Raw genomic sequence first — 12,963 nt, 5'->3', positions numbered from 1 at the left:
TTTGGGCTCGGATTGAGTTGAATTTGGTGTCGTTGGGTTTGTATTTTCGAGACGCTTAGTTTAACTGTAAGTTTGCTGAAATCAAAGTTCAGGTGATCCCGAATTTAATTTTAGAAGTTTCCGACTTGATTTTTGCCTCGTGATTCGTGCCCGATCAAGATAATTTTTCGATGACATATTAGACCTGATTTCTTTTCCTATATATTTTTTACTTAAATCATTTATCTAATGGCCTTATATTGTGTTATTTTTAGGTTCAATTTACTTGGCCATAGCAACATAGATTGAATTTGTTTAGTATTGACAGTTTAATTTTAATATAAGATTATATTTTAATTTGTGAATATTGCTAGTTCTTATTATAAAATAAAAAATCATGTTTTTCTAATATTTATTTTAATAGTTTTAAATTAATTTATATTATTTATAATTTTTATCTTTATTTATAAAAATTTTTAATTTTTATTTAAGCATACTTTAAGCACCTGTAAATAAATATGAATGATTATAATTATTTATAGTGTTAAATTTAATATTTTCATTTTAATAATGATAAATTGATAATATAATTAAAATATTTATAATATGAATTTTTATTTTTAAAATTTTATTGACGTGTACGTGTAACAAAATTAGTAACCCTAGGTTTTTTTTTTTTAATCTAGATTTTAAGTTCCAACGAGCCAAAAAAAAAAAAAAAAAAAAACTCCAACGAGCGAAAGCCTGAATCCTGCGTGCTCATAATTTAGCACGAATTCGTGTACTGTAGAGCAGCTGAACTATGGAAGCGGGACTTCTGCCTGTTATCTCAGCCCTCTCGTCGCTCTCTTCCTCGTGGACCAGTCCTCGGCGCTGTCAATCCTATTTGTTCTCAAAATTTCGCCCCGTTCAAGTTTTCTCCTCTTCATCTTCCTCTTCTCCTCCTCCAGCGTCTTCCACGGCTTTTAAAGTGCCGAAGCCACGCCGGAATCCGATCGCCGACTGGGTTACCGGTAATGATGTGGCGGCCCGGAGCCTTCCCATCTTTACCGGAGGCATTTCCCTGGTTGTTGTCCTCCTCAACAGAACCTTTTCTGGCATAGCCCCCGTAGCCGATGCCTCGAGGTCTCTTTTTTCTTCTAAAAATCCCCATTTTTTATATCCAAAACCTCGATTAGCATAAGGGTTCTGTTATTTTTTGGGCACATTGTTTTTGTAATTCTTAATATGTTAGGTTTTTAGTGTTCTTTTACTCTGTATCTTTTGAAGCGCCAATCTTGGTTCAAACTGTTCCTCTACTTTTGTATGTTTTTCGGCCCTTAGGAGAAAAAAAAAAACGTCGTATCTGTTAACAAAATGGAACTTGCATCTCTATTGGTAGTTGGTTTTGTCCCTTTTTTCTAATGCTCTTTTACTCCGTGTCTTTTGTTGGTCCAAAGATTACTGCTTTTTTCACTTACGGTCTTAGGAAATTTGAACTGTTTTCCATGATATTCCTACTGACGCATAAATATCTATTTGAGTGAACTGAAAAAACTGCAAATTTAAGTTGATATGTGGTCATCCTCATTAGCATTAGCCTTCTCCTAACTAGTTGAGGTCAGCTATGTAAACCCTTCTTCTCCATTCATTCTTTTTGAGTGTTCCATGAGATATTACATGGTTCCTTGTACAAGTATTTTGGCTTAACTTTAGACTTGTTATATTTAATCTACATTTATTTTGTTCCTCATATTCCACATAATAATTCTAACTAGCCATCTTATTGGTACATTTTACCCTGCGTTGTGCAACTACATAGTAAAGCATGAGAACTTCAAATGCACATATTATATATACTTATTTGTCCACATAAGGAAGTAGAAAGAATAATCTTTCTTGCATTTATCTTCTTGATGGATGGAGGCTTTTGTAAGCAGTTGCATACATGTTACATAAAAAGAGGATCTTTCCTGAAGTAGCAAACAATCCTTATTTACCAAACAAGAGTTCCTGTAATAATTACATAATTATGATTAGTAGTGATTAGAGAAATATAATCAAGGAGTGGTTCTAGGAATATAATCAATGAATGATCCAAGAAGTGATCCAAGGAGGAATATTATACACTGTTGACTCTCCTGTTGAAGTTGGTGCATAGATATCTATTATGCCCTACTTGATAATTGCATCATAACGAACTTTTCTTGAGACAACATTTGTTGGACATCTACTAGGGCTTCGTTTGAGACAGTTTTTGTTACTGCTTTCTAAAGCAACTTTCTATTATAAATTTTTTTTTTGTTAGTAATGAAAAGCAATGGCTAAAAGCTATCTCAAACGAAGTCTAGATCTTTAGATTTCACAAGCAAAAAATTTTTTCTTGATAAGATAATGATTAATTTTCACATGCTTAGTACAATCATGTTAAACAGGGTTGTGCGCAATTTAAGTGATGCTTTTTATCTACAGTTCGCAATCAAGGGCTGATATACTGACTCTTGCTCTGGCAGTAACCAATCTTCTTACCGGACTTGTTTGGTTGTCAATCCAACCAAAATATATTTCTTCGGTAAGGATTTTGTAGGCTCCATTTGGTTTGCGGTGAAAGTAGCAGACAGAATATGAAAAGGAGGCGCATTGATAATGAATGGATGACAGGAACTGATGATCCAGCAACAAGCTTCTTGCATTTCATATTCTCTCGCACTTCCACATCTCATCCAAATGGAATCCTAGTTTTTCATGCGAAATGGAGAATTCTTGTTAAATTTGTTTTTTTCTTAAATCCAGTGTGATAAGTTGATTCCAATTCCCCTTTTTCCTTTGAAAATTTCTAAATTTCTGTTGATAAACAGGTTTCTCCTCATGGTGTGAAATGCAGATGGATAGATTCTTCCCTTCCAGAAAGTTCAGTTATTGAGTTGTTATGGTAACATTTACAGAAAACAAAATTTGAAGGTTCTTATGAATTTTTTTCCCCTTTAAAGTGATTTTGTTTTCTTAATTCGTTGGATTTATACTCTTTCTAGCAAATCTGGTTTATATAACAAGTTAGAAGCATCTGGTCTCATCTAATCTGGTTTAAAAATGACGCTCCACTATTAGGGCATGGGAATCTCTTTCAGCTGCAACATGTTGCAGATCTTTCGTTGTTGTACATGGTGGAAATTGTCTACTTCAAATTGGGGTTAGAGCAGAATCTTCAACTGAAAATGGTGGTGTATTGACTGTCGATGTAGCTAGGTTGACTCAGGGGTCACTTTATCGAACTACTGTGGAATCTGGAAAGCGTATGCACTTTTCCTCTTAAATTTATTTGATTTAATTGATTTTGTACAAATTTTTCCATCTTACTACTAAGTGGCTATGCTTTGCAGAAAGCTATTTGGCTAACCTTTCTCTTTATCCTGGAAGAACTGAACTACCCTTCTTACCATCAAACACACAGGTGAATTTAAGTAGTTGTTTGTCATTTTTTTCTCATTTTATGTTTACAGCAATAACAACAATAGCATCAAGCCTTTATCTCACTATGTGGGGATTTTATCTCTGCGAAGTAAAAAAAAAAATAATTATCTTTATAAATGTATATTCTTAATATTTTTCGACAAGTAAATACTATGATTTTTTCCTGTAATTTAAAACAATTAATTTATTTAAGAGAATGGGCTACAAGAGGATGCAGGCTCCTTGAGGACTAAGGAAACTTATTTCTTATGATTAATAAGTTTTTCTTAAGTACTTCTTTCTATGTTCTTTTTAATTTTGAAGACATGCAATCAAAATAAGCTATCATTATGCCTATTTTTTTCATGGTACAACCATACAAATATCGGTCAATAGGTCAAAAGTCAAAACTTTACTAAATTGACATTAACTTATGTAGAAATGGATCAACATAAATTCCCCGTTGTATCAGTGCATTTCTCTCATATTACTATCATAGAAAAAAAGAAGTTCAAAGTCTTATGAGATCTATTTTTCTTAGATCAGTTAATCAAAGTTTCCTCCTACATTTTTCAGATCCTTTTCTTGGTGTTAACTTTTTAGGGAGTTGGAGAATCTTAATATAAACTTAAAAATTATGGACATGCCATCGAAAAATATTATACCTCTTGCGTTGTATGCTTTTATTATTCCAAATCCATACCATGAATACTTGGACAAGTTTATTCATGAAATTCCTGAAACTTATTGTCAAACTTTGGTATTAATTTGGATATTGATTTCACAGGCAGTGATCCTGCAACCAGTTGGAGATAAAGGAATAATTGTAATTGGAGGTGATACTATCCGGGGATTCACTAATCTTGATCAGGTGTGTTTTTTGTATTTGCTTCTCATTCTTGTCCAAGAATTCCTAGAATCCTTCTTCACCATTTTACCCTCTCATTGTGGAGAAATTATTTTTTGCGAAGGCCAGACGCAGCTCTACGTTCGGAGGCGAATCAGGTGCAGCTACATCAGTGGTACCGAGCCGCGGTACCCAACGAAGGGGTGATGTGGTGCATTCTGGTTGGTCTCCAGACAGCGTTTAATTTACGTACATAATAATTAATCCTCATTGTGTGGGCTTACAAAAAAATATTGAGAGGTTGAGTTGAGATCAACTTGGTATCAAGACATGCTTTCTTAGAGCATGATAAAAATAAAAGCGGTCATCACGAAACCTTTTTTTGTTTGGTACTAGATTCACATCTTTAAACAGCTAATGGAGGGACCTAGGATCTAATTGTCACTAAACTTAAACTTGAGTTACTTGTAAGACATAGCTGGAATTTACCCTTCATTAAATTAAGCTTCGAAAGCACCTTGGATGGTTTATGCCGATTCCATCTCATGCTTTGTGATGACAATTTTACTTAAGCTTATAAGCTTGGAAAGTAGACAACCTAGCCATGTCGGTTATATGAACCGTAGAAAAATGGAACGCAGCAAAGCAGATAAGTAAAATGATCAGGAAAACGGAAGTGTCTCAAGCCTTAAGAAAAATTTAAGAAAACTTTTGCAACTTCGGTGAAAACATTTTCTAAAAATTGATGACTTCATTTTTCTTATTTTATTTAAATGAATTTATTATGTTTGAGGGAGTTTACAAGGTTGCTGCAGCTTAAAGCCAATGCTATTTTCCAATCAAATGATGGAAATAGCAATTTTTATTATTTGTCAAACTATGTTTTTAAACTTCAAATTAATATAATGGTGCCTTAGGGCTCATTTGATTGGGCTACTAAGGGTTTGTATGGGATTGCTACAGCATTTTTAAAGGTGAATGTAAAGTTATTGAATTTTTTTTATAGTGATTGTTGGTATTAAGAGCATGAACAACACGACCACTGTCCTCTCCAAATGCGGACAAAAAATTATTAAAGACTTGGTTAGAAAATATTAGAAATTATCTTTCTCTATTAGATTTAAACGAGAATTTGACTTTTAATAGGATACAATGGAGAAAAAGGATTCATGTAGCTGACCCCACGTAGTGGGATAAAGGCTTGATGTTGTTGATGTTGTTGTATAGTGATTGTGGGTATTATCAATATATTCTTTCTTAAAAAGTCGAACAATTTCTTTCTTAAAGCTACCACCTATTAGCGACTCTAGTTATAAAAAAACTGCTTTCCACTAAATGTCCTGAAAACAATGAGTAAGCAGTAGCTAATGGATCTGTGATTGTGGTCTTAAAAACAAAGCATTGAGAAAGTTGTCCCAAATAGATCCTAATGTTTCGTTTGGGACAACTTTTTTATTGCTTTTTAAAACAGTTTTCTTGTTGTGCTGTCCCAAATGAAGCCTAAATCTTTCTCTTTACCTTTTCTTAAAATTTGATGAATAAAACATTCTCTTTTATTATTAATTATATTTAGTACTAATTGACATCATCATGTTCCAGAATAGTCTATTGCTGAGCATCGTTTTTGTTTTTTTGAAGGCGTGGATTTCATCAATTGCGGAAAAGTTGGATGCTACATTATCAAAGTCTTGACGTAAAATTCGAACTACATCTTCTGCTTGTAAGATTCTTTAATTTGTTTAAACATAAATAATGTTTAAATTGTTCATCTCATACATATCCTATGAAATGCTGAGTCTATTCCGATGGTTCATGGTTATTTGACTTGAAAGAATTTGTTCTTTTTTTCATATGAATTCTGAATATGTTGGTATATATGATGCTCTCTCTCTCTCTCTCTCTCTCTCTCTCTCTCTCTCTCTCTCTCTCTCTCTTTATATTATAAAGGCATAATAAGAGACAGGATTTCCTACACATATCTTTTAAGAGGATCAAAGTCATTGTAGTTAATATTTACATAAGTAATATTGACCTCTGTGGCCTAGTTGTAGTGTTAGTTGCCTTCAAAGACCTATGATGATTTGATCTGAGTAAATTTGAGCAGAAAATTATGGAAGAAAAGATTTGAGACAGAAGGATAGATCTATGAATTGGAAGAGTAAATTTGTATCTCGGAAGACTAGATTTATGACTTAGAATAATGGATTTGTTCCTTGGATAATTATTTCTTTGACTTGTTGGAAGAGCATATTCGAGCATGAAATAGTAGATCTATGGCATGGAAGGGTGAAAGTGTACTTTGGAAGAGTAGTTCATTGGCTTGGAAGAGTAGATTTGAAGTATGAGAGTGGATTTTTATTCGAACCCGACCCTTTGACTCGTTTTGACCCCCATTGTCACGATCATGTCTTGATAATTTTTAATACTTAAAATGCATATTTAGTTGTTGAAGTAAAAACAAGTAGAAGTCATATTATTTAATTCAATCAATATAAATAGGATATATGACAAAATTTTTCATCTTTGTCAACATTTGGCAGAGGTAAAAAATTATTGAGAGATTCTAAAAAAATTATTTGTACAGAATAAAAAAAATATTTGTACAAAATAATTATATGGTGCGTTCTGATTCTTCTCTAAACCGTTCAATATTTGCACAAAATAATTTCTCCATATTGAGAACCCATATTCTACCCTGAACCAGTCTGTTCAGGTCCCTCCAAAATTTTCATTTGGAAAATTTGTAAGGTCATTGTGCAATTCAGCCTTCCGTGATCTCTTTCATTGACTCGATTGGTTTGAGATGCACACTATGTATTGAGATTTGCGTTCAATAAACTATAGATTTTTTATGTTTCCGATCGCATCTATCAAATCATATATTGGGCATGCAAAAGTGGTGGAGCTTCCTTGCGAGTTAGGCTTCCAATAGTTTATCATTTCTACTTACGGCTGCAAACGAATCGAACTGAGCTGAGTATGTGAGTGTTTATATTTGAGTTCGTTTATTATTAATTTGTTCAATTTCAGTTCGTGTTTGATTCGAGCTTTAATGTTTGTGTTCATGTTTGATTTTTTAGCCACCTTACACGTGGCAAAGTGAGATTGGTCACCTTTGAAACGTTAACTGCGCAATGTACTTTCTTTAAGTTTGTTATGTCCTTTTCTTTACTTAGTTTGTCTTTTATACCCTTGTAACCTTTAGACAAATCAATGAATCACTTTTCTATTTTCCTATTCTATGTTTCTCTGGAGTTCACGTGAGCCCACTCTGTTTTCCTACATGATATCAGAAGTCTAGTTCATCCTCTTACTCCGTTTCTTCCTGACAATGACATCTACTACTACTACATCGTCGCCCACTCAGGCGGATTCCTCCACCGCCGCCGAAGAACCCTTCTCCTCTCCCCAAATTCCATCTTCCCTCAAATTCTTGACGAGCAACGTCAAGAACGTCATAGCTCAGCAGCTAACAGCGGATAACCATTCGCTATGGAGATCTCAAGTCCTAAAGCTCTTTCGGGCCAACAGTTTCGAAGGCTTCTTGACAGGCTCAATCACCAGCCCGCCTCCCTTCATCTCCAACAGCGACGGACAAAACATCGTCAACACTGCACACTCAACGTGGCTGTTGATCGATCAAAATCTCGCCGCAGCTCTATACTCTGTTATTTCTCCCACAATTCTACCCTATGTCCTCTCCGCCGACCACTGCAGCGACATTTGGCGAATTCTTGATAGCCGCCTACAATCCTCCACAAGATCAAGAATCTCATAACTAATAAACGAACTGCAGTATCTATCAATGAAAGATAAGTCCATGACTCAATATCTTTTAGAGGTAAAATCCAAAGTCGATCCTCTAGCAGCTGCCGGCGCTCCGGTCAACGTCGAAGACGTCATTCATTATACTCTCAACGGACTACCCAACATCTATCAAGCTTTCAAAACCACCATTCGTACCAATCTTCGCTCAGTAAGTTTAGACGAACTATACACTCTTCTTTGCAGCGAAGAGCTTAATCTTCTGCACGAGACAGCCAAAGAACTTCACTCTCTCAGCATTGTTGGACAACAAACGGCACTCACAACCAGCCGTGGGCGTGGGCGTGGCAGAACGTCCGCAAACTGAGGTCGTAACAACGGCCGAACCTCTTCCAACGTACCAAACAATTGCGGACCCAAGAACAATAGATCTTCAATTTCCTGCCAGATTTGCGGAAAGCCCGGCCACTCCGGCATCAAATGCTGGCATCGTCACGACGAACAATACAACACCGAACCAACGGTCGCTCTCTTCACATCACCCCCTACTACCAACTCTTCAGATTGGTTTCTTGATAGCGGAGCAACATCACACCTCACCTCCGACCCGTCTCAAGTTCAACAACCACAATCGTACAACGGCAACTGCCAGGTAATTCTCGGCAACGGACAACATGTTCCAATCCATAATACAGGTAAAGGGATTCTTCCAACCCCTACAAGTAGTCTCAATCTATCGCATCTCAATTTTGTCCCTGATTTATCCTTTAACATCTTATCTGTTCACCAACTAACGTCCGACAACGACTGCTTCATCACCTTCTCCCCTCACGGCTACGAAATAAAGGATCGGAAGACCCACCGCCGTCTTCTCACGAGTCCTTCTATTAACGGCCTCTATCCGCTCCGCCGTAAACAACAATCGGTCGCCAATACCGAACAGCTTGCTCTTCTTTCCATTCAACAAGTACCGGATCTGTGACATAGCCGTCTCGGTCATCCCTCAACTCAAATTCTTGCAAGCTTTGCAAAACGCTCGGGCTCTGTTTACACTACCGCTACTACCTTTTCTTGTAATTCTGGTAGAATGGCCAAGAGCCATCGCCTCCCTACTACTCTATCTCAAACTGTAACCACAAACTCATTTGATCTGGTTCATTCGAACGTCTGGGGACCGTTCTCTACGGCATCCTCCCAAGGCTTCCGATACTACGTTTCTTTCATAGATGACTTCTCCAAATTTACATGGATATATCCCATGATAAATAAATCAGAAGTGTTTTACAAATTTTTCTAATTTCAAAAATTCGTTGAAAGACAATTTAATTGCAAAATTTGGATTCTTCGCACCGATAACGGTGGCGAATTCATTAACAACAAATTCAAATTGTACTGCAAAACACTTGGCATACGTCATCAATCCTCCTTCCTGCACACGCCGTCTCTAAATGGTGTCGCCGAACACAAACATCGGCACCTTATAGAAACCACTCGGACACTGCTCATACAAGCTTCCTTACCTCTGCATCTTTGGGTCGACACCCTTCTCACCGCAAATTACCTCATCAACTGCATGCCCTCTCCCAACACACAGAATAAATCCCCCTATGAAATTCTACACAGACAGCAACCCGACTACAATCACCTCAAAGTCCATGGATGCCTTTGCTACCCATGGCTCAAACCATACACCTCCAACAAGCTCTCACCCACTTCTCATCCCTGCGTTTCATATGCTATGTTCAATCTCAAAAGGGTTACAAATGCCTGAAACCAAACTCTAACAAAATTTACATATCACGGCACGTTCTTTTTAATGAAACAATTTTTCCCTATTCCACCAAACTGACTCAGACGGTATCCCACTCCACCTCCCGCTTTACCTTCCTCCCCTTCTTCTGGTTCCCAACATAAGCCTACCTCATACCATTAAACACCAACCTCAAGACATACCACACACACATCACCAAACAGAACACCCTCAGCCTACCAGACCTGCTACAGATCCCAGCCAACGCCATAACCCAAACACCTTAACACCGAACCCAAACCTGACTGTTGACAGTCAACTTAACTCGCAAAACAAGACATTAAGACCACTTCTAAAAATCCGAACCCACCTTATCATCCTATGGTCACTCATCTAAAAAGCGGCCTCTCAAAACCGAAGCAGATCTTCGACTTGGCTCACCTTCTACAGCCAACCGAACCTATCACTTACAACCAGGCTGCAAAATCCGAACAGTGACGCACGGCCATGTCACAAGAATTTCAAGCTCTACAAGCCCAAGTAACTTGGGAATTGGTTCCTCCGAACACATCCATGAACATCCTCGGATCCAGGTGGACATTCAGAATCAAATACAACTCCGATGGGTCCATAGCCCTACACAAAGCACGGTTAGTAGCTAAAGGATTCAACCAAGAACATGGCATCGACTACAACGAAACGTTCAGCCCCGTCGCCAAAATGCCGACAATACGTGTCTTCATCCTCGTAGCACTTCACCACAATTGGATCATTCATCAACTAGACGTCTCCAACGCATTCCTCCACGGAACACTGACCGACACCGTCTACATGTCTCAACCATCGGGCTTTCAAGATACGCAACACCCGCACCACGTCTGTAAGCTCAAGAAAGCTCTTTACGGACTCAAACAATCCCCAAGGGAATGGTATGCTACTCTATCCAATAACCTAATCAACTTCGGGTTCACTATCAGCACCTCAGACCATTCGCTCCTCACATACACCTCCGGGCAAATTCGCATCTACATGCTTATATACGTCGACGACATTCTACTCACAGGTAACTCTACATCCGAAATCAATAAACTACTTGCCAATCTAAATGCTAAATTTTAGATGAGAAATCTCGGGTCACTATCTCATTTTCTTGGCATTCAAACAACCAAAACCAAAGCCGGCGTGATTCTCCATCAACAAAAATATGCCAAAACAATCATACAAAAAGCAGGCATGGAACAATCAAAACCTGTCTCTACTCCAATTTCTTGCAGAACAACAGTTTCGGCCACATCCAACGAACCCTATGCCAACCCGCAGCTCTACAGTCAAATCATAGGCGCACTTCAATTCCTAACAATTACCCGACCGGACATACAATTCGCAGTACAACAACTTTGCCAACATATGCAAGCGCCTCTTAACATTCATTTTGATTCCTTGAAACGTCTTCTCCGCTACATACATGGCTCACCCGATACAGGTATCCCACTAAACCGGTCTAATAACTCTAAAAGGCTACGCATACGCAGATTGGGCTAGCAACAATCAAGATCGTAAATCGATCTCCGGATACTGTAACTTTCTCGGCACCTCGCTCATATCATGGCAAGCGAAGAAACAAAATACAATCGCGAGGTCCTCCACAGAAGCCGAATACCGAGCTCTCGCCACCGAAGCCGCCGAGGTTATATGGCTCCGTCAACTACTACAAGATTTCCATACACCACAGATCGAACCTACTACAGTCTACTGCGACAACATCTCCGCCATCGCTCTCGCCAACAACCCGGTATTCTACGCCAGAACGAAGCACATCAAGGTGGACTACCATTTCATCCGAGACTGAATCAAGAAAAATAATATCTCGGTCCATCACATATGTACCGAAGATCAGCTCGCCGATCTGTTTACCAAAGCCATGCCCAACAACCGGTTCAAACTGCTTTCAACCAAACTTACCGCTGCTATACACCCATAAGTTTGAGGGGGGCTGGTAGCCACCTTACATGTGGCAAAGTGAGATTGGTCACCTTTGCAACGTTAACTGCACCATGTACTTTCTTTAAGTTTGTTATGTCCTTTTCTTTACTTAGTTTGTCTTTATATACCCTTGTAACCTTTAGACAAATCAATAAATCACTTTTCTATTTTCCTATTCTATGTTTCTCTAGAGTTCACGTGAGCCCACTCTGTATTCCTACATGATTCGTTTAATTTAATGGTGTTCATGTTTGATTCATTTAAATTAATGGTGTTCATGTTTGATTCATGTTCAATTCATGTTCAATTCGTTTAGTGTTTATCGAGCTTTAAACAAACAAGCCTTAACAAGCTCTATTCATGAACATATTTAGCAAATTTTTTTAAACTATCAAACAAGCATGTTTATGAACAAATCTAAGTGTATTTTTTAGCTATTAAATGAGCAACATCTAATGATATAATATGATAAATTGGCAATTGTAAGTAAATTAAAGCAATAACATATATTATAATATTTAATTACTTTAAATTTTATCAATTAAAAATAATTATATCATTATGTTATAATATCAATTAAAAATAATTATATCATTATGTTATAATAAATTAAAATATTTATATTGTATATATTTATCAATTTTATAATTAAATATTAATCAAGTTTTTATCGAGCTTATTCACGAGTTTTGAATCGAACACGAATCGAGCTTCTTATCAGCTTGATGTCGAGCATGTTCATTAACTTCAAATGATGTTGTTCGTGAACATAAATGAATCAAAGACACCAACGTTCAAGCTTGTTTATTTAAGAATTGAGTATTAAAAATGTTGTTCAAGTTTGTTTGTTTAGTTAGTTAAATGATCACAAATGAGCTTTAATAGAACCGACCAACGAGTAGCTCATCAAACTTTTGGTTAGCTTGCAGCCCTATCTCTATTGGCTTCTATTGTACGAAATAAAGCTGATTAAAACATAGGTAGGGCTAAAAATGAACTGAGCATTTGACGAGTTATTTCTGGCTCAGCTCTATAGAGCTTGTTCATGTTCGTTTGATAAGATAAATGAATGAGCTTAAATACTTTTGGTAAATATTCGATAGATGAATAAACGAACTAGAACATCTTGGCGTTCGGTTCATTTATATTCACGAACAATATTGTTTCACGCTCATGAACAAGTTCATTAAGAAGCTCGATTAGAGCTTGA

At 37.1% G+C, this 12,963-nt stretch overlaps 1 protein-coding gene across 2 annotated transcripts; it reads left to right on the top strand.

The window, feature by feature from the left end:
• Nucleotides 1–705: 705 nt before the first annotated feature.
• LOC110094045 (protein COFACTOR ASSEMBLY OF COMPLEX C SUBUNIT B CCB4, chloroplastic) lies at nt 706–6,105 on the top strand. 2 transcript variants are annotated; one of them, XM_020819178.2, is made up of 7 exons: nt 706–1,104; nt 2,431–2,530; nt 2,817–2,890; nt 3,067–3,251; nt 3,339–3,409; nt 4,196–4,279; nt 5,894–6,103. In XM_020819178.2, the coding sequence occupies exons 1-7, from the start codon at nt 782–784 to the stop codon at nt 5,945–5,947; spliced, it is 891 nt and encodes a 296-aa protein (XP_020674837.1). In that variant the 5' UTR covers nt 706–781; the 3' UTR covers nt 5,948–6,103. The 2 variants fall into 2 exon arrangements, with proteins under 2 accessions (XP_020674837.1, XP_020674839.1); XM_020819180.2 differs by having other exon boundaries at nt 962–1,104; nt 2,472–2,530; nt 5,894–6,105.
• Nucleotides 6,106–12,963: the final 6,858 nt, after the last annotated feature.

The sequence above is a fragment of the Dendrobium catenatum genome, unplaced genomic scaffold (assembly GCF_001605985.2).
Source record: "Dendrobium catenatum unplaced genomic scaffold, ASM160598v2 fragScaff_scaffold_156, whole genome shotgun sequence".
In the NCBI taxonomy this organism is placed as follows: domain Eukaryota; kingdom Viridiplantae; phylum Streptophyta; class Magnoliopsida; order Asparagales; family Orchidaceae; genus Dendrobium; species Dendrobium catenatum.
Note: the sequence above shows the minus strand (reverse complement) of the source record. Positions and strands in the feature narration are given on the sequence as shown.

What these genes read in the sequence shown, in the direction of transcription:
- LOC110094045 (XM_020819178.2), top strand. Translation starts at nt 782, where the DNA reads ATGGAAGCGGGACTTCTGCCTGTTATCTCAGCCCTCTCGTCGCTCTCT. An exon ending in CCCGTAGCCGATGCCTCGAG is followed by an intron (nt 1,105 to 2,430) that starts GTCTCTTTTTTC and finishes TTTTATCTACAG; the next exon opens with TTCGCAATCAAGGGCTGATA. An exon ending in AACCAAAATATATTTCTTCG is followed by an intron (nt 2,531 to 2,816) that starts GTAAGGATTTTG and finishes GTTGATAAACAG; the next exon opens with GTTTCTCCTCATGGTGTGAA.